The following is a 27,813-nucleotide window of genomic DNA, read 5'->3' as shown; positions in this document are numbered from 1 at the left end:
CCAGTTCAACTGTGAGACTATGTGCCCAAGAGGAGCAGACGTTCAGATTGTGAAGATGAGAGCATTTCCTTACTCATTGGAGGACCGTGCTCAGAAATGGTTGTTTGAGGTGCCAACTGGTAGGACTACTTCTTGGACTACTATGGTGAACGAATTCTTGTCTAAATATTTCCCTTCGTCAAGAGTTACTCACATAAGGAAGCAGATCACTGGTATCAAGCAAGGGCTGGATGAGTCGTTTTATAACTACTAGGAGAGATTCAAGTCTCTTGTACCATCATGTCCAACTCATGGAATTAGAGAAGGCCTACTACTTCAGTACATTTATGAAGGCTTGCTTCAAATAGAAAGATAGTTCCTCGATTCAGCTGCTGGTGGTTCGTTTTTGGACAAGAACAATGTAGTGGCAAAAGATCTTTTAGAGAAGAGAGCAATGAACAACTAACAGTTTGGGACATCTACAAGTGCTACACGGCAGGTGCATGAGACTCACTCTAGTTCGAACTCTGCTCTAAATGACAAGGTCGACAAGTTGTCCAAGATGATGAGCCATTTCATGAAGACTAGTGGAGCTCAAGTGTGTGGAATATGTATGGAGGGGCACCCTACTGATCAGTGTCCTCAAGTTGCTTCAAGTGGAGGGTATGAGGAAGTCAATGCCCTAGGTTATCAAGGAGGTCAGAGTTACAATTCATATTCAAACACCTACAATCCTGGCCTACGTGATCATCCTAACTTTCGATGGTCCAACAATGATAATGTACTAAGGCCACATCAGAATGTTATGCAACTTGGGCCTCGTCCCGGCTGGTTAGTTTAGACCACAAGCTCCACTACTCAATGTACCACCTCCAAACGTGGCTGTTGCCCTAATTATGATGAAATGTTGAAATCTATAGCTGCTGGGCAAAGTCAGTTGAGCACCGTTACTGAAACTTTGGTGGTGGGTTAACAAGTGAATAGCAAGGACATTGCGGAGCTTAAAACGCATATGGGCCAGGTAGTTGATTTCATGGGCCGTTTTTCTGAACAAGGGAAGCTGCCAAGTGGTGTCATACCTAACCCTAGAAATGAGCAAGCCCAAGCTATCATGACAAGGAGTGGGCTCGAGCTTAAGGAGAGACCAAATGTTGCAAAGAAGGCCCATACGACCTATGATGTAGTCCTTGAGAGTGAAAGTCACGAAATTGCTAAGATGGACTTTGAGAAAGATCCAGCTATCTTCAAGAAGGAGATGGTGTCGTCCCATGATGCACCCAAAGGTATGATTGCTAACTCAAGTGATTTAGTTAAGACTAATCCTATTTCGTGTGTACCTTTCCCTTCTAGGTTTGCAAGGAGCAAGAAGGATAAATCTGATGAGGAGGTGTTGGAAGTCTTTAGAAATGTGGAAGTTAACCTTCCATTGTTGGAGTGTATCAAGCAAATTCCAAAATATGCGAAATTTCTAAAGGAGCTATGGACTTCAAGAAGGAAAATTAGGGAGGAGAAGGTAGTGAAGATGAATGAGACAGTTTCGGCTGTCATCCAAAAGAAGCTACCCCCTAAGATGAAGGACCCGGGAAGTTTCTCTGTCCCATGCAAGATTGGTAACACGTTATTTAACAATGTTATGCTTGATCTAGGTGCTTCAATAAATGTTATGCCTTATAATGTTTATCAATCACTAGGATTAGGACCTTTAAAGAATGATAACATGATTATCCAATTAGCTTATCGATCTAACAAGTACCCTAAGGGGTATGTTGAGGATGTCCTTATGCAGGTCAATCACCTGATTTTCCCTGCAGATTTTTATGTGCTAGACATGGAGGTATCACCCTTGGAGACAACTCCACTGCTTTTGGGGAGACCGTTCATGAGGACCGCTAGGACATGTATCGATGTGGCAAATGGGAGTTTATCAATGGAATATAATGGAGACGTTATCATCTTCAACGTTTTTGAGGCTATGAAATACCCAGTGTCTGACCTTAACTCGTGCTTTTCTATTGATGTTGTTGATTATATTGCACAAGTTATGTCAGAAACATTGGAAGCAGAGCAATTAGCTATGGAGCAAGGGGCCGGATTTGACAAGCATGGGGACGGTGTCCCAAGAGAGGAGTGGGGTGATCTTGAGCCCAAGATTTTCGAAATTTTTTGTGAGCTTGAAGCTCAACCGTACAAAAGGTATCCCTCTTTCTTGTCAATTCCCATTTCCACTAACAAATTGTTACCATATGTGGTTCAGGCCCCAAAGTTAGATTTGAAGGAGCTTCCAGATCATTTGAAATATGTGTACCTTGGAAAGGATAATACTCTACCAGTTATTGTGTCATCAACGCTGAATGAGAAGCAGAAAGCTAGATTGATTGATGTGCTTAAGAGGAACAAGACCGCTATTAGATGGACTTTGGCGGATATCAAGGGAATCAGCCCTACAACTTGTGTTCATAGGATCTTATTGGAGGATGGCGCCAAGCCTACATGTGATGCTCAGAGGAAATTGCACCTACCAATGATGAAAATCGTGAAAGATGAGGTGATCAAGCTGCTTGATTGTGGAGTGATCTATCATATCTCGGACAGTTGGTGGATTTCACCAGTGCAAGTTGTGCCTAAGAAGAGTGGGGTGACTGTTGTGAAAAATGAGGCGAATGAGTTAGTACCCCAGAGATTGGTGACCGGTCATAGGATGTGCATTGTTTATAAGAAGCTGAATGCTACAACACGCAAGGATCACATGCCTTTGCCGTTCATGGACCAGATGTTGGAAAGATTAGCTGGTCACAAGTTCTTTTGTTTTCTAGATGGATATAGTGGCTACAACCAGATATGCATTCATCCGAAAGATCAGGAGATGACGACATTTACATGTCCATTTGGCACTTTTGTCTATCGACGCATGCCCTTTGGGTTGTGCAACACACCAGGTACGTTTCAGCGATGTATGCTTGCTATTTTCTCTGACTTTATCGAAAATATCATTGAATTTTTTATGGACGACTTTAGTGTTTATGGAAAAGACTTTGATGCATGCTTAGAGAATTTAGAGTTAATATTGAAAATGTGTGTAGAAACTAACTTTGTGCTTAATTGGGAAAAATGTCATTTCATGGTTAATCAACGGATAGTTTTAGGACATATTGTTTTGTCTAAGGTTATTGAGGTAAACAAGACTAAGGTTGATATTGTGCATCAATTACCCTCTCCCACAACTGTGAGAGAGGTTCGTTCTTTCCTTGATGATGCAGGATTTTATAAGAGATTCATCAAGGTTTTTTCCATGGTGGCGAGACCTAAGTGTACCCTATTGCAGAAGGATGTGCCGTTCATATGGGATAATGCATGTGACAAAGCGTTTGTGAAATTGAAGGAATTGTTGACTAGTGCACCCATCATTTGTCCTCCGGATTGGAACCTGCCCTTTGAATTGATGTGCGATGCTTCGGATTATGCAATTGGGGCAGTGTTGGGCCAAAGAAGAGAAAAGAAGCCCGTAGTGATCTACTATGCGTCTAGGACTCTTAATGAGGCCCAGATGAATTATTCGACTACGGAAAAAGAACTTTTGGCTGTAATCTTTACTTTAGAGAAATTTCGATCATATCTTTTGCATTATAAAGTTGTTGTGTATTCTGATCATGCAACCTTAAGATGTTTGATGACTAAGAAGGATGCTAAGCCCAGATTGATCCGGTGGATACTATTGATTCAAGAGTTTGACCTTGAGATTCGAGACAAGATGGGAAGTGAGAATGTGGTGGCTAATCATTTGAGTAGGATCGTGCGAGATGAGGAAAGAGAGCCACTACGTGAGACTTTCCCAGATGAGCAACTCTTTGGGATGGAGGTAAGTGTGTCTTGGTATGCCGATATTGTCAATTATTTAGTTACTAAGGACTTTCCTAGTACACTTTCGCATGCTAATAAGGCTAAATTGAAGAAAATGGCTAGATACTATATTTGGGATGAACCGTATTTAGGGAAACAATGTAGTGATCAAGTCATTAGGAGATGTGTCCCAGAGAATGAGCATAGGCCGATTCTTAGCTTCTGTCATAGTGAGGCATGTGGAGGTCATTTTGGACCTCGTAAGACTTACAATTGCTCAAAGACCCTTCATTGGCATATGCAGCCATTGAAGGGTACATAAGACTTCCATTGAAGGGTACATAAGACTTCTCTTTTACCTGATTGTCATTGAAGAGACTAAGACAAAAAACAGTGACAACAACAACAACTACACATTTAGAAAATGACATACAATAATTTGTCAATTAAACTTACATACGAAGTCAGGAATGGGCACATATTACCTCATATAGTCCAATGACAGTTCGATTATTACAAACTTCACATACATGCACTCATTAATGAGAAAATCCCCGAGTTCACGATTGCAACATCTAACTCCTGCATTAGCTGATCATATGGCAGTACATGGAAAAGCACATAAGAATATATTAGAAAAGAATATCAACAAAGGCAATATGAGACACTTGAACATGCTAAACAAAGGAGGGGGTCTGAAAACCCATCCCCTTACCCAAAAATAAAAAATTGAGAAACTAAATTCAAAAGAGATCAACACATGCATGATGCATCAGATAAGATGAAAAAAGACAACATACTTGAAAGAGGAAAAGAATAACTTATCAATATCTTGTTTACAGTGTGTCTGACAATTGTTTCTCTACCACATGCCTACCAAAAATAATCTTAAAATATTAGCAACTATCAGATTTGGGCATCAGATAACTATGAGATTCGAAACCACTATTATTCAGGGGTAAGACCTAATAAGTTTCAGACGTCCGAAACCACCAAATTACTTTCATATCATCTAATTTCCAGCAATGAAAATTGCCTTTCAATTATATGTTTCTTTTACAGGAAAATAATAGGCATATGTAAACAAAGTATAGAGGTACAGGCTTCCAGTAATCACATTGAGAACCACATACCAGTAACAGCTCTGTTCAATTAGAAAAGTAAACCATTTACAACTAATGTTAAAAATAGATAAAGATGATTATCCGAGAAGAACATCGTTGAGAAGCTAAACCTGCAAGCAAAAGCAGTTTTAGTGAACATTAAAAGGAAAAAAGCAATCACGTTCTTACTTTCACAATCGTTTAGTAGAGAAATCTCAAGTCATTATCATGCCAAATGCTGACTGTCAGGTCAGACCACAATCATAATTTTCAGGACTTATTTGTTTTTCAATTACATCACCAAGTGGTTTAATTCACACCAAGACAAAAGCAACAGATGTATGAAATTAAATATCTTTAAATATAAGTGCAGACTATCGAAAGATGAGAGAGTGAGAAACGTAATCAAGGGGAGAGAAAGGTTGGCTTACAAGCACTTGTACATTGTTGGAAGAGGGTGTACTGATCGGAGTCGGACTCGTGGAAGACGATGGAGAAGTGGTCGGAGGTTTTGAGCTGGTCGAAGGTGTAGACGAGTTTGACGAGATCGGACTTGATCTCGCCTGACGTGGATCCATGAGTCGCGGGTGCAGAGGAAGATCCCGGCCCGAGAGAGGTCCGGATCCGGGGTGGTTGCTGGGACTGGGCGAGGGAGATTTTGGAGACGTTGAGCTCGAGGCGGCCTTTGTCGTTGCAGACGGAGGGGCTAGGTTCGGATCTCGGCGGAGGAGAGAGACAAGGCGGCGAAGAAGAGAGTGAGGAAAAAGATGAAAGAGGGAAGTAGTTTGGCCATGGTGGATTTGGATCTGAGGATTTGAGAGGCCGAAGAAGAAAGTGAGGAAGAAGATGAAAGAGGGACTACATATTTCCTTCTCTTTTCAACCAGAGAATACATAAGTGGTGGTGTTGTCACTCACGAATCTATACAATTTGTGAGAAATTTAAACTTTTTTTAAAGCAAATATCCACACAATATGTCGGGAGAATTAACCCATCAACACTTCAAAACTGATATTATATAAAAAGTACCCACGTTTTTGAAGTAATTGTGACCATATAACACTATAAGGGTGGGGGCACTATATTCACAGTATAACAGTACTACATCCCACGATTAAGTTAGAATTCGTGTGCAAGGGGTGGCTTTTGCTCCCTTTTTTGGTAGTGAACACTCAAAAGTTATCTTCCCATTATGAATGGTCAAGCACAGATCCTGGAAGATCGGTACATTAGGTCTATTACGATACTTGAAACTAACATGGCGAAATTCAATTTCTCCCTTCAAATTTTCTATAGTTGCTCCTGAGTTGTCACTAGCATCTATTTTTGATTTCCCATCAAGAATTAAAATATGGAAGCAGCAGAGCTTTTTCCTTTACTTGCATCGAGGGATAATATGGCACCCTGTTGAGACAGCGCCGTAGCTGTCATAGTAAGAGCAAAGAAAACCTACAATCCAGGACAGAAATGTCAACTATGAACTTATATGGTTTTTTTTTCTCAAGTAATAAATACAAGGATGAACAGCTTACCCGGAAAACATCTTCAAATGTTTGTCTTGCCTGCTTCGACAAGTCGAGCGCCGGCATAGAAACTGCATGTATATACAGAAAAGAGCAAGAAAAACGATACTCCAAAGCCTATCCCGCTGACAACTCCTTGACGTATCCCTGCCTTGATAGGACCTTCACATTTTGTCTTGTACAACTTAATAACCTTTTCCTCGGCACAAAAGGAACCAATTGTTCTACTACTCCCCACAACATCGGTCGCTACTTGGCTTGCATCTTCGGACATTTTCTGCATCATGTACTTTATCAGCGAATGGAAAAAAATTCATGTACATGAAGTAGTATTGTTGACATTATAGATCCGACATGGGAAATTAGGAACCTTGCTAATATAAATATTTATAAGGGTTTTGACCACTCTATGCAGTCTTGATTGAGTTTGGATGTGAACCTCAAATTAAGTATCGGTCTTAAGTATTCATGTCATGTTGAGAAAGGTTTGTGTAATACTTAACAACAACAAAAAAAGTAATTTGGAGCAATACCCTTGCATTCGCACTTAATCCTTTGATGACCTCAATTTAAACTTATTGCTAATAGAGGCAGCATGACAACGATGATAAAAGCAAGTTGCCAGTTTGCCAAAAATGCAATAACCAAGCTAGCAATTGTAGTTGATGCATTCATAACAGCCAAATAAGACCGAATTTGGAGAATGCATTTTTGTTATATCTATTCATCTACGTACTGTGTACTACCATATACATAATAGGTAAGTACTAAGTACATGATGTACATCCTTAAATTACATTCTATAACTCACGCTGATACCCCTCAAGTTGGCGCATACACATCAACCATGTCAAACTTACTAAGTGAGTCGTAAAACTCTTTTTAGAAACTCTTTTAGTGAGTATATCTGCAAGCTGCTCTTTATTAAGGACAAAAGTGAAGCTTATAATTTTTGTATCTAGCTTCTCTTTTATGAAATGACGATCCACCTCCACGTGTTTAGTACGATCATGTTGTACTGGATTTTGTGATATATCAATGACTGTTTTATTGTCACAATACAATTGCATATCACTTTTCAAATTAACACCCAAATCACGTAGTAGATTTCTCAGCCACAACAATTCACACACTACATGAGTCATACCTCTACACTCAGCCTCAGCACTCGATCTAGCCACAACTTTCTGCTTCTTACTCTCCCTCCTAAGTCTTTTCGTGAGTTGAGCAGGGAATAATTGTTTCAAGAACCTCCTAGTCATTTCATCGTAGTTGAAATCAGAAACTTTCCAGGTTACTAGTTTATTTTGTTAGATTGCTACTATTGTGGTGATTAACAATTATACCATGTTGTTATGGCTCGGAAGCCTGAAATTAAGCTTGGTTCCTGAAGGTCTACAGTAAAGTATAAGTTAACTTGTAGTGGTGCAGGAAGAAATTGAAGCTCCAATGTGGGTGGATCTCACATCAGAAGTCAACTCAAACAAGCAAGATCGGTGAGTTTCGTTATTTAATGTTACTGAGTTCTCTATACTGGGAGAGATTGAATAGCTTTGTGGGGTTGTGTTGTATCGAAAAGTAATCTTTCTTGTTTGGGATGCATTGCAGTGATGATGATGACTGGTTCTACACAAGCCACTTGTAAGCATTTCTTTAATGGAGTTCTTATTAGTTTTTGTTACCTCCATTTTTCGCTTTGGGGTTAATGACTTTGATATGAGAATGCTGAGTGTAGTGATTTGATGGTATGTATTAGGTTCCACCAGTGTTCTTCTCGTGAGTTGAAGATTGCATTTTCTCATTCTGGGGAGGAGGGTACGGGGTTAAACTTTGACTTGCTGGGACAATCTTCGCCCAAGCTTCCATCTTCTGTGTCTAGGTCGAGAGGCAAACACTACGTGAGCAAGAAATGGAGAGGGGACAGCCAGGCTATTTTGATAGATAAGCGACACCCTGTCAATGCTCTGAGTGGCACATCCTCCTGTGTGACTTCAGAATCTGGTAATAATGTGAAAACCAAACCAAGCTATGCACTTCTGAGAGGAACTTCCCGTTCAAAGACGAGTTGGGTTTGTAATAGCAGTTCTACTGGAAATGGCTTACCAAGTTGCTCTCAGCCAATATCTTCTTGTGGGGACTCAACGTCTGCTTTGGATTCTATGGTAAAGAAAGCAGATGATAGAACTACAGCAAGCACAATTACACAAGAGAGTGACCAGCAGCAACAGCAGAATATGGGAAAATCTAGTAACCCCTTAAAGTCAAGCAAGAGAGCGCCTGTCATTCATAAAGACTAGTATGAGGAAGAGCTTTGTTACAAGAAAAGCATCCAGAGTAGAGATCAATGGCGATAGAAGACAATCAAGGGGATGCAACTCCTCATCCGGAAAGTCTAGTGTTGGGTCATCATCAAATCCTTGTTATGATGTCAAGAGCTCAACATCTACATCAATGCAATACAAAGAAAGAACACCAGATAGCAGAAATATGACAAGAATAAGTACTGCAGCCAAGAACAAAGTAAAATTTTCTAAAGCATCCAAGTCATCTAGTAACAAAGTTGAGCAAGGGACTTCTAGCTACAGAACGGGACCTAATACTGGGAAGTCTACCAATCAGCAAGCTGCTAAACCAAAGGTTATATTAGACACCAATATCCAATATTTGCTTACTTTTCTGAGGTATTTGAAATATTGTTGACATACATTGTGGTACTGTTAGTATGTCTAGTTATAAAAAAGATTTGTTATTTACCGCCAAACTATGAGGATCTTATCTAGTATATGCAAGATGTGATCTGTGTCCACTTCTATTGGTTGAGTTGTTGACTTTCGGTTGAGGTCGTACACTTCTCTCTCTTTATTTCCTCCTCATGTTATCAGATTTGCAGTCTAAACTGTCTACTTAAGGAAAAACAGAAAACCTGTACCATATTCAGCCATATTGTTATGTCCTGCATATGTCTGATCCAGGTGAAACAATATGTCCCTCAAATCCCCCTCGACCGAGTATCTTCCTGATGAGAAGATCATGAGAAATCACATAAATAGGAAAACATATTACAGAACATTGAGACTCAATGTTCAAATTGGGAACAGATAACAAGTGATGTGATAAATCTGGTACATATAGAACATTATAAATTTCTAAAGTAGAAGTGATACGAACTGACCATCTCCCAACACTAGAACAACCCCACCATTAGCATTAGTAAAATAAGACACTAGTAGAGGTGATAAGTCAGTAATATAGTAAGATTTCATAAGTCATATGATCCAAGTATCCGAATAAACAAAGTTAGAAATTTTTAAAGCCATACCAATCTTACCACCAGCTCGAAGTTTTGGAGTGACAGAATTGTTACAATTTGTGCAGTATTGGCCCAATGCATGTCTAGAGTCATGCAACAACTCAACTCTCCAACCATTCTTGCCATCCAACTCTCGAATAGCATTCTTAGCATCTCTTATGTGGACAAAATTAATTAAAACATGACTAGATGGTCTTCTTGCAACCCATATTCTGCTGAGAATTATGAAGTTACAGAAGTCAATTTCAAGCTCTCATTCTGTAACCAAAGAATCCAAATTGCCAACATACACAAGAGACTCTCTTTTTCGGGTGTACTGATTCAATTCCTGGGTGTGTAAACAAATAAGGAGAACTGGGCCTGATGGAGCGAATCGGGTGAGACTCGAACACTAGATCGGATTGCTGAAACCGGGTCGGGTAGATGTGAAGCGGGTCGAGCAAAATTCTGCAAAAATGGACGACGGTGCTTGTAGAAGACATGTCAGACCTGGACGCCGTGACTTGGGAACTAAAGAGATACCAAGACCTGCCAAGATAGCGAGACATGGAAACTGCACCGGTCGGAGGATAACACCGACGTGGTTGAACTGCCTCTGAATTTTGAGATGCGGCGGCGATTGATACCAACGCTGACAAGACTGGAGGAGATGGCGGTGCCAGACTGACGATGTCGGAGCTCGAGAACCGGAGTTGAACTGATTGGGTGCCCAAAGCATTTCGCTGGGTGCCCAAAGCAAACAGAAACTAATCTGAACTGATGAATAAGCATAAGTCAACATCGACAAAATTAAGAAGAAATAAAACTCTAACAATGCGGTTCAATTCTACAAATATATTGCAGCAAAAAAAAAGATAAATTCATTTCGGATCTTTGCTTTAATACTCATTTTGGAGAATGAATTTTCTGATATATATTCATCTCACATTAGAGGTTACATATAGAGTTTATATTGTACTATAACCATAAGTACTATGTACTATCATATACATAATAGGTAAATATTAACTACCTGATGTACATTTTTAAATTACATACTATGACTCAGGCTGATAATAACAACCACACTGAGAACATCACCAACCAACCCTCGCAGAGAAGCTGCAACTCCTGAAAGCCTTGCACCAATTGCACCACTCGAGTGATCGGTTTGATCAAACCAACTTGCTTCCATATAAACAACCTTCTCAAAGCACATTGAACGGACTCGTCTTATTAACCTACATTCTGCCACAGAAAAAAAGTATGCTCTCATTGGATGTGCCAAGAGAGCCACCACTCCAAGAGCAACGAAGATTAATGCCCAAAACTTGGGAGTCCTTTCGGAGCTGATGAGGTGTATCAAAGAAGCTCTTGATGACGCTGGATATTAGCACCCCAAAGGCAGGAAAGACTACTCCACAGATTGCAGCACCAAATTAAGGTACCTAGAAGTAGCACTGAGATTTCTGTTTTGTTTAGGTAAGCTAAGCGGCTAAGTGGGACTTCTGGATGCAGTTCTGATGATATAACTGGATTATATCAGGTTCAGCAGGTGCTATTTCTTGGATACCAGTCACAGTAGGAGCACCATATGAGGCTGAAAATGAGTGACTACGACGACTACCATTTCCAATTTCTGATGACTGCCTACTTATGGATTTCAAGGAAGAATGTTTCCGAAAACTTGAGGAAAGTTCTACCCTTTCCTGATTATTCTGAACATGATTTTCTGAAACACTGCTTATTTCTTGCAACCTTATAAGTTGACTATATGCACCATCTGGATCCTTAACTAGCTCAGTATGTGGTCCTGCTCAATACATTGGAAACATTAGTGCTGTCACACACATATGTAAGGAATATGTTATGCAATATGTTGAACTACTGACAAAATAATGTTGGTAAATAATGACTATAGGATATAGACAATAAATCAGTTACTTAGATCAATTATATAGGATAAACACAGTTTTATAAAATTGTCAGGAAATATGTTGAACTACTGACAAAAAAATTGTTGGTAAAATCATGACTACAGGATAAAGACAGTAAATCAGTTAGATCAGTTAGATGGGAGAATGTTAACAATTTTATACCATACCTTTTTCAACAATTTTTTCCCCGATGTATAACTGCAATGGTATCAGCATTCCTCATTGTACTCAAGCGGTGAGCTACAATGACAGTAGTCCTGTTTACCATAATTCTGTCTAATGCCTCTTGCACAACTCTCTCGAATTCTGCATCAAAAGAGCGCTTGTCGCTTTATCCAAAAGTAGAATTCTCGGGTTCTTCAGAACTGCTCTGGCTATAGCAACTCTCTGCTTTTGGCCCCCAGATAACTGAGTTCCATGCTCACCAACCATAGTATCTAGTCCCTGAAGACAGGAAACAAAAATATTAGAAAGAAAAATAAAGAGCTCAAGAATTGGAATTATGGTAAACTAACTGGAGCGGAGAAAAATCAAATAAACTTATGAAAGAAAGTAAGAATCTAATTTGACCTGAGGTAGTTTGTCTATAAATTTAGCAGCATTTGCTAGCTCAGCAGCAGCCCTCATTTCTTCAATTGTGGCACCATCCTTTCCATATGCAATGTTATCTTTAATGCTACCAGTAAACAAAACTGGATCCTGACTTACAAGACCTATTTTCTCTCTCATCCATTTCAATTGGAACTCTTTTAGATTAATCCCATCAATAAGAATTTCGGCCTGGGGGTCGTAAAATCTCTCAATCAAACTAATGACAGTTGATTTACCACTTCCACTTTGTCCAACTAAAGCAGCAGTTGTACCACTAGGTATCGAGAGAGAAAATCCAAGGAATATTTGCTCATCCGGTCTTGCTGGATAATTAAAATAAACATCCCTCAGTTCAATATCTCTACGGATCTCGTGGTTTATTCCTCTGGTGTCATACACATCAATATCTGGCAATCTGTTAATTGTCTCAAGCATCTTATAAGCTGCAGCTTGTCCAGCCGAAAATGCACTCACACATGGAGATGCTTGCCCAAGACAGCTGACATTTTAGCAAGAAATACATTGATCATATACTCATATTACAATGATACAATCATTCCATGCATAAAATTAGGAGTGTTGAGAACAGGAAAGCAATGCAAAAAACTTACAATGAGCCAGTTAACACAGCAAAAATCACATTAATGACATCTCCTCCATTGTACCCCTTTTCAAGTATCATTTTTCCTCCATACCAGAAAGCCAATGCATACCTGCAGAATATTGCAAAAATAACTGTACCAAGCCCCAGGCCGGCTGCTAAACCCAGAGCACACCATAATTGTAAGCTTTAGTTAAGGAGTTGTTGTACTTAGTTATCGCTTGCTTCTCCCCAGTAAATGATGCAACCTATGTAAGTTACAAACAGGGAATGTTAATTCCATATGAAGAAAGTACATAACGCATATATAACAGTCTGTGTTGGGAAGATTGGAATGCATACCGTTTTTATTGAACCAATTGTCTGCCCTACCACAGTTGCTCCAACTGAATACACAGCTTGTCCGCGGGATGCCAATGTCCTTATAGTGAAGCTCATGACAGCACCAGCGAAGACAAGAGGGGGAAGAGAGGCGAGCATGACAAGGGTGAGAAGCCATCCCTTGGCAAATGCTATCGGCTCCGATAAATGTCGCAAATAACTGGATAAATGCTCCTACCTGCAATAGGAGAATCGAATAAATAGGAGCAGAGGCGACACGATTAATTTGAGGTTTTTAATTACTGTGTTGTGAAAATGTAAAATCCATACTATCTTCCCCATGGCCTCTTGAATGAGCAGTATCACCAGACATTCTCCCAACAATTTCCCCAGGGTTGGCTTCTTAATCATAAAAGCCAACATCTTGCCTCAATATTGTTTTCAAGTATAAACCTCTTAGACGTGCGGCCTGTCTTTCTCCAGTGACCATCCAGCAAGACATTTTTATCACATACAAAATCTTAAGTGAAGTCTGTTCCGGGAGAATTATTATTCTACCCTTGTGTGTGTCTTAACCTAATAAATTTCCTGTTATGAGATAGATTAGCATCTCTGTAATAGATTAGGACTCCGAATCCTACGGGATTGTGGTTTTGTAATACCTATATATAGGCCCCCATATCATTCAATAATACACAATTGTTTCATCCTGAAACACGTTATCACGCACTTTGCCCTAAAACCCTGAACTTTTAGAGCCCTAGAAATTTTTTTTCTCTTCTCCACCGCCGGCCGCTGTCGTCTTCGGCCTCCGGCATCTTCCCGTCGGCGCAGCCCCTGCTCGCCGTCGCTGCAGCCCCCCCCCCCCCCGGCTGCTACCCCCGCAGCCCCGCATGCTGCCGCTCTAACACCCCTGCACGCACCCCTACAGCCCCCGCATATGCTGCCCCGCACGCAACCCGCATCGCAGCCCCGCACGCAGATCCTGCCCTGCAGCACTGCAGCCCCTGCGACCCCCCTACTGCCCCTGCACGCAGTCCCGCAGGGTCTCTTCCGCATTCGTTCCGCAAAAACATCTTTTTTCCCCGTAAGACCCGCATCAAAGGATTAAAAATTGCTCCTCCCGCGTATCTACGCAAGAAACCTGAACTACACAAGCAAACTATTTGCTCAAACGAAGCTACCCCCGTCTTCTCTACTCTTTTGGGCCTATGGCCTGCCGAGCACAATAACCCTTTGGGCTTCATACTATATTTTCTTTTCCTTTTTCCTATTTCATTATTTAAATGTTCATTATCACGTTTTTATTTCTAACGATATTTCACGTGCTCGTATAGGTAAAATCATTGCTCGTCGACTATGGTGATGACATTAATGCCGAGATGGACGATACTTTTGTCATCTACATACGATTGCGATCGTATCCTCCCAAGATTTTTATGTCATCAGACGAAGATTGAAAAGGAATTCATCAAGAAACTTCATGCATGACAATCGATTTGCAGAGCAATTTAATTATATGCGGTCTATTTGGCAGACCAACATGTATGTTTTTCTTAAAGTTGCTGCTTTTGAACATATACATATAAATTATGGGGCGCTATTAGCCTTTTTATGTCTTTTTTCCGGCATTTCTTATAACACCGATGAGACCAAAGAGGGATATGATTCCCCTCTTTGTCGACGTTTTTCGTGTGACGTTCTTGGAGGAGTCACATTATTATCTAAAAGAAAAGATATCGATTTCGTGTGGTCGCCTGAGTGCACCGCTGTTTTGGGTGCGATCATGAGAATCGCCGATATGCATCGATTATTTTGTGACCATATACATCACAACCCTTCTAATTCCGGTTATATACTTGAATAGTTTTGATTATTCGAAACCTATACAACCCTCTTTTCTTATGGATGCGTCGCCATCGCGACTGTTATTTGAATGTTTGAGTTTTCTTAAACTCATGTCTATAAACGATAATTCCAAGGTCTACGTACTCAATTATTTGAGTTGAAATTCATTACTCTGAAGCAGCACTATTTGCTGACAAAAGATCCCAAAAATAAGACATTCTATGGGACACAATTAAAGTGATTCAATAAATGTCTATGACGTTGTATTACCAGAGTTGACCTTCAAGCATGCTCCACATCCAAGAAACACATGTCATTTTTGGCACTTGCATCTATTTCTTGAGGGAATTTTGGAGATGGAAACGTAATATTCTTCCATTCTCAAGTAAGCACATTTTTTTCGCCTCAGGCTAAGGTTCCGCCCAATTCGATATGCAAGATTTTGTTGCTACGGACTTTTGATTAGTCAATCTATTTTGACTATGTTTTCGGCTTACTATTTTTCAAGTATGACGTTGGCATTGCCATGTTTCTTGTTCGACTTTAGCTTAAGTCGTCCATTGGAATTGGAAGCTTGTTTGTGTTGTATTAAATATTGGCATATTATATAAAATTTCTCGTATTTCTTGTTTACAAGATGGACTCGTGAGAATTTTATTTGTCTTGGCTTAGCATGCATGGTCAACGTCTACAACTCACGTGGTTTTAAATTGGCCGCTTTTGGGTTACATGGGACCCCAATAGTACTACATTGTGAATTTGGACATTAAAATATGGAAAACGAATCTCGGAACGTTAAAATTGATGTCGTTTTCCCCGGTTACTGTTCCGGTATTTCCGGAACATTTTCCGGCGTTTTCGGCACCGCCATCTGGTTCCTGCCGGCGTCCCCTATCAGACCAGAAGTTCCGGCCTCCATACCGGCCAGCTCCGGCCGCCGCCGACTGGTTTTCCGGCGATCGTGCCGCCGTTTCCGCAAGTTTTTCTGACGATTTTATCGTCGGTTCTCGTCATATTTCTAGCAGTCTTTACTGCCACGTTTTCCTAGTCCAAATTTCACTCGGTTTTGACTTATTTTGACATGGTTTTGGGTTAATTTTCCGGTTTTCTCTAAGTCGTTTCATAGCTCAAATGATTTTATTATTATTGGTGACCACCCGCACCAATTGGATGGTTTTTACCACCCAAATTGTTTGGTATTCAACTGCTCCAATACCATGTTTGTCCAACTCTTAAGTTGAAGAATGTAGTTCTATTGCCATGTGATACACTCGATGGGATTGCACATTTGTTTCAATCCCCCCTCTTACAATATCCTACGACGCATTGTCTAGAGAAGTTCACCGCGTCGTTGGCTCTCTTAATCTTCATTTTGAGAATTTCCCGCCGTGAAATCGAGTGTCTTGCTAATTGCGTAACCACCCACACTGTCCTACGGCACAATTAGTTGTTTTACGGATCTCGTGCGGAGATTGTGTTTTATATCTTCGTGCATTGCTAAGTTTTAAAAGGTCATATATGCCAATGATACATTTTCATCTTGATATTTGTGTTAAGAATGGATATGAATAAATCTGTCAGATTTCATTGACAGTAGCTTTTTCAAGTTTAGACAGTAGCTTTGTTAGCCTACAGACATAGCTTTGCTTGCCTGCAGCAGTAGCTTTATGTAACTCAAGATTCTTTGAATCATGGGTTCAATTTTGCTGTCTTCTCGGTTTTGACATGATCATTTTTTTTTGGTCATTTTGAACAAGATATGATGATTCGAGTTCTTTGAAATTCACATGATCATCTATTTTTCATGTTCACGAAGCGATTGGAGGACCACCTCACCTGTGCTCCACACGGTGAGGCCGTGCCTATCCGTGCCATGCACGGTGAGGCCGAGCCTGCCCCTCTCGGCGGCTCCATGGCATTTAGGCCATCGGTGGCGGCATCCCATCCTTCACAGGAACTTGTGATGCCTCCCGTGTTTTCTAATGCCTCCATGGCATTCTCTGATGCCCATCGCTCATTTTGCAAAGCTAGTTCTCTTGCTAGATTTCAAGGAAGTCATTTCTTTGATAAGGCTCCAACTGAGAACATTCCATTCTTAGTGGACCCTATCCAACCGAATGCGGACATTTTTCGGTATTTTTATGGTATAGGTTAAGAGCATCGACACGTTAGTCACACGTCGCTTTGTTTTCTACATTGAATGTTGCATGTTAAAGTTTTTAGCTATGATCATCATCCTAAGGGCTCACGACCCTTCCTATCCTCTCAAATCTATTTGATTGGATACCGTTAGAGAGTTCACCTCCCCGACTTTGATGATTTCATTTTGCATGTCTACTGGGATCGTCGTTGAACATATTATTCCTCATGTTCATTCATTGTACGATCTAGCATAGCTCGGACTTAGTTATGGGTACTAACCTGCTGATTTTTGCATGGAGATATGTAATGATGTTGCATGCAGCGACACTTATTCGTTTCAGACCCACAATTTGCCAAGCGTTTAGTGCGTACCAGATGGTTACTAGATACGTTCCCAACGTTCTTTTCATTAAACACCTATTTGGTTAAAGTTGTTTATGTGCCTCTATTGTAGTTATCTCAATAGGTCTACTTGAAACGATTAAGTATTTTGGCTGGTTATGATTTCTGAATCACTAATACTTGTCCGCTATTTCCAATCTACAGCCGTGAATCTCTATCCTGCGATTTTAACAGATGGTCACTTTGATGAGACATACTTCCCGTCGTTAAGGGGAGATATAGAATGCTCACATTCCGGTTTTAACGCCAGGAATTGACGTGGTGTGGTACTATGTCTCATTAAGATCCCGCACTACTCAAAGTGAGTAAATGTACAACGCATTATCTACCTTCAGAAAGTCAAAGATTCGATGCTCAATGACTTTACCGATATTGCGAAAGTGACGAGATCGCACATAAATGCTGTGATGTGCCGGTAAGGTTGGAACTCTTAGAATATGGGAGAATTTCATATGACTTGGTCCTAGCACCGTTGGCACCATCCCTGATAGTGGGAAGGAAGCCGGCGATGGCACCATCGTACGCTGTGGTGTTGTCGGCGCCCGTGGTATTTAACCACAAAACAAGGGCAGCAAACGTAAAGATGGACTAATAAGGGTCATAGCTTCGGTCTTAGCTTCTACATAGATGAGGGGGAGACCGTTATTCTCTGGAATCAAAACCAGAAAGAAGCGAAGTGCGTAGGCACAAGTATTTCGCCCATCATCGAGAGATATTCTCTAAACATGTGTATCAACTAAGTTTATGTGGGACGCTACAGACTCATTTTGTTGATGTTAGAGAAGAATATAAATCTCACGAATTGATCGTATACAATGCGCGCGTTTTGTTTAGTGGATTGATCTCCCATGATTGATGATGTATTCGCTTATGCTCTTATTCCGTTGTAAAGCATCAACGATGAGCAACTTGACCGAAGTGGAAAGAATCAATACAGGCTGAACTAGACTTGTTATGTTAGTCGTTGTTCGTAAGTGTAATGAGAAAGATGAAGTCATGCAATATTTGCTGAACTTATGGTGCAAAGATTGTCTCATTATCCTAGTATTGATTATGATGAGTTATATTCTCTCGTTATGGACATAATTGATTTCCCCTACTTGATCAGTAGTAGTGTCCATGAAAACTGATTTGCAGCATATGATAGTGGTCATAGAATATCTGTAAAGGGATCTTGACGCAGATATGAGAGTGCCAGAGGGACTTTAAATGCCTCCAGACCACTGAAAGCTTATGTAATCAGATTGCGACGATCGAGAGAATGTAGTACAATCGATTGCAAGAACTCATACTCATAAGTGTTCATATGAAAGCTAATTATTGATTCTCTATTCCGTCTAAGTATAGATGTTGAAGAGATTCAATAAGATATACATTCATACATGTTAGTATTGTTGGGATACTATTGCTTTCATTATGACGTGATTAACTATGTGCCTATGCATCGTCATTGGACTTGCATTGTTTCCTTTGACATGGGTTTAGCTATACACTTAGTGAACCAATACAAATCCTATCCACACCAACGCCGCCAGCAGCTCCAGCAACATCAACGTACGCCTTGGTGTAGCAGTTGACATAGGTAGCATAAAGGATACGTACGGTTCTACTTCGGACCAAAATCAGTCCTTCATTGGTCCCCAGTCTTTTTGTGAAAGACACATTAAATGTGACAAATCAGAATCTGTTCAATTTCGTAGGTCAAGTTAAACGAGACCTACAGGACAGCTCGGTCGATGAAATATGGTGAAATTGGTACCGTTGGAAATGTCTATTTGTCTACTTTCCAGGGACACCCATTTGATCATAACTATCATATTGAGTGAGTTGTGATCATTTTAGAAAAGTATGACAGTATTGTCTGGAAATTTGCAAGTCAGTCATCTTTGACATAGCACTGTGAACTGCACCGATCGGATTAGGTTGTGAAATTTATGTCATTAGAAAGCCACGGGTGTCTACTTTCCAAAACATTTTACGGTTTGCTAATACCTATTTTGGCGAAAAAGTTATGGCCGTTTAAGTGAATGAAGGTCATTCTATCCGAGAATCTGATTTTCATTGCAAACTCTTGTTTCGAGTTGTTATGCAATCTTGTTTCCTAAGATCTAAGTTTGGCTAAGTATAGCATGTATGATCTACGGATGTGTGGCTAGATTAATGATTAATCATTAGCTCAAGACTACGTTTAAGAAGTATGTAATGAACGTTGTATACGTTGTTTTTTGTACTCCATGATTATGTCACTAATCAGGGGGAGTTGTTTCGTAGACTTCAGGGGGAGTCTACCTAGTAAATGTAGACGGTGCGTTGTGCTCTTTTTCCCTTCGATCATGCTTTTGTTTTTACCCAAGAGGTTTTTTATTTTGCTTGACAAGGTTTTTACCGAGGCAACAATGTGTGCACCATGCAACCTAGGCATGCGACACAAGGGGGAGTGTTCCGGGAGAATTATTATTCTACCCTAGTGTGTGTCTTAGCCTAATAGGTTTCCTGTTAGGAGATAGATTAGCATCTCCGTAATAGATTAGGACTCTGAATCCTACGGGATTGTGGTTTTGTAATGCATATATATAGGCCCCCATATCATTCAATAATACACAATTGTTTCATCCTGAAACAAATTCATCATTTTAGAAAAAGCAGGACTACTAAATTACCAGACATGGTAATTAAGATTTAATGCCGGCATTGCTTTCATAAAAATGCGGCAGCTGCAGCCCCTACAGCCAAGTAAACGAATTTTAGTGCTACCTGATGAGGATGGCAATTAGCCACACAGTAAAAATAGGTAGACTTAATTCTACAGTCTGTAGTAAAAATACAGTGTCCGGCCATCTTCAAAATAATAAACAAGGGAAGTAGGGAACCAACGTATATGGACGTACACTTATTATTATTATTTTTTGCTTATCAAAATAATATACACTTTAAACCACGGGGTATGGTGTAGTGGTTTCTGACCGCGGAAACTCTTTGAAAATGGCTTAAACGTGGCATTGGTCAGGAATTCGATCGTTGGCGGAGGCATCACACCTCTTTGTTTCTAACTGGGCCACAATAGGCTTGAGTTGAGGCATTGAGGGCATTACTGTGGCCATGACACTCGGTTTCTAGACTACCGGGTTGGAACTATTTCACATGGACCCCGTCAGGGATTAGTCTGACGCCCGGTTGAGGGAATACCGTGATACCCGGTTTCTGGACTGACCCCTCTACTTCGGTATGTAACGGTGTACCACCGTGAAGCATTAAGAGGTTTTCCTCCACTGGGTTTGCCTTCGGGCCCCATATAGGAAATGTCTTGGAATTGAAAAAAAAATGTACACTTGAATTGGAGGGTCCTATAAACAATATGGTCATAAATGTATCCATAACATAATAGATTTGACCACAATAAGTCAACGACCGAATTGGTCATCTAACTAATTCTAGTTTAACATATACAAGTTGCATCAACTACAGACGATTACATACTATTTAGATCTGCAATGTTTTAGCCTCATAATATGACGCCAGATCCGGCGCCGCAATCTCATGTGACATGTCACGTCACCTTGTCATGTCAGTAATTATAATAATCACAAAATGTAAGTTTTGAATGAAAAAAAATCATATCCTTATTAATCTAAAAGCTCTAGATTATTATAAAAAAATTATAGTTCTTTTTTATATAATTTATTTTTTCAAAATGCTTTCAAAATGTATTAAAATATGATATATACAAAGTATGTTTGAAAAATATATATGTGTGTGTATGTGTGTACGCGGGCGATATATATATATATATATATATATATATATATATATATATATGAGTGTGTGGGTGTACCTATATGGTAATTGTATTAATTAATTATAGCCATAAATTAATCGTAAATATAAATTAATTAAATAAGAAAGTCATGAATCTGGACATATTTGTCACTAGAAAGATTACCATCGACATAATTGTATTAAATATAGTATTAATTAGATATGTATACTCTCTAAGGAAAATAACATTTGTTACCTTACATATCCCCTTAAATCGATTATACCCTAACAAAATGATATTACATTTCAGACTAAAACAAAAAGAATCTTACCAAAAGTTATCATCTAAATATAAATGTTGTAGTTACCTTACATTGTCTGAAATTTACAAATAAATATATTTTGTGCATATATATATGTGTGTGTGTGTGTGTTTCGCGTGCGTACACACATATTTCAAACATATTTTCGTAAATTTTAATTTTTTAAATTAAATTTTAGAAGTATTATTGTGATGAAAATGAAGAAATGATAAAAAAGAATGAAAAAAATATTTTTATAATAATTTAGAATCGTTAGATTTATAAGGATATATTTTGTTTTCATTTTTTATATATAATTTTAATTGTTGATGTGGCAATGTGACATGACATGCCACGTAGGATTGCGGCGCCATATTATAGCGCCCTAGCACTCCTCATCTACAACATACACAAAATTATAAAATAGTACAGAGATGACGACTGATCTTACCTTGGAAACAAGACGAACCACATTTTCGGTATCGGTAGCTTCTCCAAATGAGTTGATCACTTAATTGTCCAATGATCACGGTCATTAGAGGCAGAGACATTCCATTTCCGATTGCGCCGATCGTACCAGCAGACATCAACATGTAATCCTAGGAATCAGTAAATGAGAAAAGCTTGTAGTATGGTACTGTATTGGTTACTTCCTCCTGCTTATTGCTCTTATTGCTAGAAGTACTATCTGCTTCCTGGCTGTTTTTGATTTCTTCTGATTTCTTTTATGCTGTTTCTGCTGGCTCTGTGGCTCCATTTCTTAGCTGGTTTTCGTGATCATCAGCCATTGTTGTCGACAACAGTAACACAACTAGCTAGTTGCTATATAAGATCAGAGCTGCAGAAGAAAAAGTTGTGCAAATTAGTCAGTGAGCAAAATAATCAATCGAGCAAGAGAAGAGACATATCTTTATTACTTACCACTTCTTTTCCTCATATTATCTCATAACCTAGTTTCAATATTTTTAGATCCCCTCTGCTCCTCAGTTCCTGGTGGATCTGTTACATTCTGAATGTACTTAAGTTTAATGAATGCAAGTTTTCGTTTCTTCTCAAAAAAAAAATATTATCCGGCGAGGTAACAGTTATATACAACATATATAGTTGCGGATCCTTTTTTGTAACCTTTATAGTATAGTGTTAGTTTTGCTTCTTGGAACGAAAGTTCCACGTCTGCACAGCCTAGCGCTCTAAGTTTATGAATTTATTCTACTTGGTCCCCACTCCCCAAGTTCTATATTCCCGTGGGACTTGACTTAAAAAAGAGTTTCTATATCCCTGTCCTTATTATATTAGTGTCAAGCATGCTGAGCTTAGTATGGATAGCATGACTTAAAAAAAAGTTACAGATTTCTCAATCTTAACTAAGCCTCCGCTGTAGATATCTGAAGCAACGCCGCCCGTGATTTGCCGACGAAGCCAACCTGCCACAACGCTGGTATGGTTCGATTCTTCTCTCTCTCTCTCTCTCTCTCTCACTACGTTGCTCCAACACATTGTCGCCGACCTTCTTTGCGTTGACCGCGTCCTTTCCCCGGCGATCAAGTCCACTCCTCATTCTACCACAAGACCGACATCAAATGCAGGGCCGGCCCTGAGATTTTCAGGGCTCGAAGCGATAAGACAAATTGGGGCCATTGTCAAAAAAAAAAATTTGAAACAATAAATTTTTTGAAATAACAAAACATAGCAATAAAACTTTCAATAATAATAAAATGATATAATGTTTGAAGCAAAAATATAAAAGTTACAAATATCAATACCTTTTACTCAAAAATTGACATTCTTGCTTGAATCTTCTTTAGCGCCTCCCTCCTCTTAATCTCTTTTTTTTAGCCCCAGAAGGATACTTCCTGATTGTAGCCATATAGCACCCTGCAAAATATAACAAAATTGTTGTCATAATCTGATAAAACCATAGAAAACAGATACTAATCTTCAATTTGTATCATGAGCATGACCTCGTCACCATATTTTTCATTCCAAAAACTAAGAAGCTCATACAATATAAATTTATTGACGGCCATAACAATATGGTATACAAAAGAAGATATGCAATATGAATAACATGGAAAGGCTACCATAACTAACAACTACACTCTGTAAACAAAGCAGCCAATTAAAACTAAGTTTCATCAAGCCAAGCACGCAATAATCTCTTGCAAATTCGTTTTCCTTACAATCCATTCAATCATTTAGAGTTTTAGACATTTCTACATCCTATATGAATCAAAGATTGGCGAATTTTTTTCCATTCATTAGAAGATTGCTTCGGAAAAAACCAAATGAGCCAGAAATCCAAACACTAATGGAATCTATCAATCTAATATCTAAGCTCAGATTTGTATCGAAAAGCACACATACATCTTTAACTTTATCAAACACCACATATTCCCAATCTTTCTTCCTACTCTCTCTAAACAAAAACATATACAAAATTGAAAAGAATTGAAAGGGGAGACCAGTAACGTATCAGAGAGAGAGATTAGCTGAAGGGCCGGCGGTGTTGAGAATCTTCGAGAAATCTCGGAGCTGTGACGGTAATTTTTTTTTACAGAGGAGAGAATCAGAGAAAGAGAGGAAGAGATAAAGTCAGAAAATTGAAAAAAATATGAGAACGTGGCCTCCTTCTTTTACGACCCAGTTTTTTTTTACTATGTGTATATGATTAATTTTGGGGGCCCTTAAAATTGGGGGCCCAAAGCTTGTGCTTTAGTGGCTTTAGCCCAAGGCCGGCCTTGATCAAATGGCTCGGGCAAACCCACGATCTATTATATTCACTGTATCATCACTGACCGACGACGTTGAATTGAAATTTGCCTTGACTACGCTACTGTGCAGAGAAAGGGATCAGAATCCCTCCAACTCATGCTTTCGATCGAAGAACACAACTTTGAAATGGAATGCCTCTTCGTCTCCACATAGTGATATTGTTGTGAGATACTACTTATATGCTAGTCATAATAGTTTTTTATATCTACAACAATATCTGTTTATGTTGTTGCGTGCATTTTGTGTATTGTGTCAAGTCGATGAGCTATTTAGGATGTATAGTGGGATGAAGTTGTATTGTGTGATTGGAAATAGTAGTTTTGTTTGTGTGTAGATAATAGCTTTGTTTGTTGTTGATAGTAATTTTTTTTATTGTTGATAGTAGCTTTATTTGTCATTAATAGTAGTTTTCTTTGTCGTTGGTAGTAACTTTTTTTAATTATTGGTAGTAGTTTTTGTTTAGCTTTATAGTGGCTTGATATATTCTTTTTTGTGACTCAGTAGTAATTTTTTGGACCTCATCGGAGGTTGCCGAAATCTCATCATAGTATCTTTTATTGTCATTAGTAATACCTTTTGGTGTTTATGGCAGTATCTTTTCTGACATCACCAAAGTCTGCCGGATATCTCGCTGGAGTCGGCAGGAAGTTGCCGGAGTTAGCCGGAAGTCACCGGAGACTAGGGGTGGGCACGGGACGGGATGGGACGAGACATGGCTCATCCCACGTCCCGTCCCACTCTTTTGAATCGGGACTGGATCGTGACGGGACGAGGGTTTTTAAAAATATATCCCACTCAGGATTAATCCCGGTTGGGACGGGACGGGACAAATCACACCTTCCTATGAAGTTAAATAAAAACCTTTATTTTTACTTTTTCATTAACAAAGTAACATTCAATAATGAAATTTTAACAAAAAAAATGCATATTATGTTCAAAATATTATAATTTACCATTATTATTTGAGTTGATATAATTTTGGAGTTATTAATAACATAAATTAGTTTCATTTTGATCAAATATATAAGAATTTTTAAGTTTTCATTAAAGGTGGGGCGGGACGGGACGAAGTGGAATAGAAATTATTCGTCCACGTCCCATCCGACTATTATGAAACGGGACGGGATCAGGACGGGACAAACGTTTTTAAACCTTTGTCCCGTCCCCGGGACGGGATCGGGATTTCTGTTTTTATGCCCACCCCTACCGGAGACGTCGTCAGAGACTTTTCCGGAGTGATGGTTTGTGTGTTTTTTATCATTTTTGAATTCTAGTAGTAGTCTGTAATTTTAATGTCTAAAATAAAAGTCCTTTTACTCTAAAGTCTCCTTATGTGGGTACAAATATTTGAGTGTCCTTATTTAAAAATATTTTGGCCGATCTCCAACGATTCCGACGAGGTTCCAGCAACTTCCTGCCGACTTCAGTGAGATATCCGGCAGACTCCGATGATGTCAGAAAAGATACTGCCACAAGCACTAAAAGGTACTACCGCCGACAATAAAATATACTAGAATGAGATTTCCAGCAACCTCAGACAAGATCTCAAAAACTATTACCGAGCCACAGAAAAGCTACTATTGAGTCACAGTCATAGAAAAACTACTATGAATGTCTACCAAAGCTCCTATCAATGAAAAATAAAGCTACTACCAAGTGTTCCAAGTGAATAAAAGCTACTACTGTGCAAAGAAAACTATACTCCTACTGATGCCTAAAGCTACTACAATGACAAACAATGTTACTACTGTATAAAGCTATAGCTATATCACCATCATCAAAAGTTATTACTAACAGCAAACAAAGCTACTACCAATAACAACAAAAAATATTGTCTCAAGCAACGTACAAAAGATATTATACTGACCTTCTCAACGATGCATTGAAAAGATACTATCTTAATCTTACAAAGATAATGGTAATGAATTAGAAAGATACTATTTCATGCCTAAATATATACTATCACTGTTTGAAAAGAACATACCAACATAAACACACAAAACTACCCTTGTATCAAAAAGCTACTAACCTAGACATAAAAATATACTGTCACATGCCTCTAGATATAAAACAAGAGGTAGTAAAGCATGATGCATCAGCAACAGAGAAGCCAAATGTCATTTTTCATCTCATATTCCCCAATAGTCGCCTCATCCTATAGAACCTTGCCAACAACTGTGCGTCGGATCCTGCACCTGCTCCGATGTTGATTACTCCCGCCGACGAAGATTGAAGCAGAGATTGAAGCAAAAGGAAGTCAAAGCTCGATCTATAATTACAATCCGACGAACCTCTGTCGTTGCTTCGTTGAGGCATGAGGTTTCATGGTTGACGCTTCAAGCCTTCATCACTAGGATGAAAGTGTGGAAGGGAGGAGTGGTGGTAAAGTAGATCCGCGCATGTTGCGTGCCTAGTCAAGCGCGCATTTCTAGAGTCAAAGATTGGTGGTAGGTTGTTGCAAGGGAGTTCTTCATTGCTATGGTCCCGGCGAGGGGAGGAGAGTGGGGCTGGTGGCAAGGGAGTTCGGTTGGTGAATTCTAAAATTGGAGAGAGATCAATTTCTGCCAAAAGGATTTTTAGTCAAGGCATGAAAATTAGGGCTGGATTGGTATATACACCAATCTCATTTTTCCAATACCATGTACCAACCAACATATAATTGGTATGAAAAATCCACCATTTATACCAACTAATAACGTTGGTATACCAAGTAATTGGTACGGTTGGTACTCGGTTGATAATAAGTTTATACCAATATGTTTATGGCTCAAAAATTTAAATGTCCAATCCAAATATGTAATAGCAAATAACAATACATATAAAGTTTTATACAACTTCAACCAAATTATCAAGTACAAAGTCATAAATTAAACATGTCAAAGTCCAAAAATTTTAAATTTAACAAAAAATTACGGTTGAGATTTATTTTTAACTAAATCTACGGCTGAAATATTTATGGATATATATAATTTAAGAATATATATATTGTTTAGCAATGAGTTTTTGTAATTGCAATGATAGCCTAGTGGTAGTTGGCTTCAACTTGTATGGAAGAAGACCAAATTCGACTCACTATAGATGCATATATTAAGTTTTTTTTCATAAAACTTCTATTTCGGTTGGTACGGCATACCATGGTAAACAAAAAATTTGTACCACCTACTAACCATCTTTTGAAATATGGTATGGTATACTATACCGTGTACTATGTACCAATTTAATGGTATACCAATCTATTTGGTACGGTTGGTATATGAATTGGTTGAAATGAAATTGTGTACCATTGACACACTTTATGAAAATATTAGGTCAAAAAATGTCTTTATGTGGAAAAAAAAATTTAGTGTCGTTATATGGTAGAAGGTGTTAGAAAATGTCCTTAACAATATTTTATATTTATTTTAAATCAA

The 27,813-nt window shown here is 39.0% G+C and overlaps 1 protein-coding gene and 1 pseudogene across 1 annotated transcript; one reads left to right on the top strand and one right to left on the bottom strand.

Moving 5' to 3' along the window:
* Positions 1–6,033: 6,033 nt before the first annotated feature.
* LOC126803188 (ABC transporter B family member 4-like) lies at positions 6,034–23,269 on the bottom strand (annotated as a pseudogene).
* LOC126799561 (uncharacterized) lies at positions 7,879–8,963 on the top strand. Its single transcript, XM_050526791.1, has 3 exons — positions 7,879–7,938; positions 8,054–8,083; positions 8,199–8,963. Exons 1-3 carry the CDS (start codon positions 7,892–7,894, stop codon positions 8,737–8,739), a joined length of 618 nt encoding a protein of 205 aa, XP_050382748.1. The 5' UTR covers positions 7,879–7,891; the 3' UTR covers positions 8,740–8,963.
* Positions 23,270–27,813: the final 4,544 nt, after the last annotated feature.

This window comes from Argentina anserina, chromosome 1 (genome assembly GCF_933775445.1).
Source record: "Argentina anserina chromosome 1, drPotAnse1.1, whole genome shotgun sequence".
NCBI lineage: Eukaryota > Viridiplantae > Streptophyta > Magnoliopsida > Rosales > Rosaceae > Argentina > Argentina anserina.
This window is presented reverse-complemented; position numbering and strand designations above follow the sequence as displayed.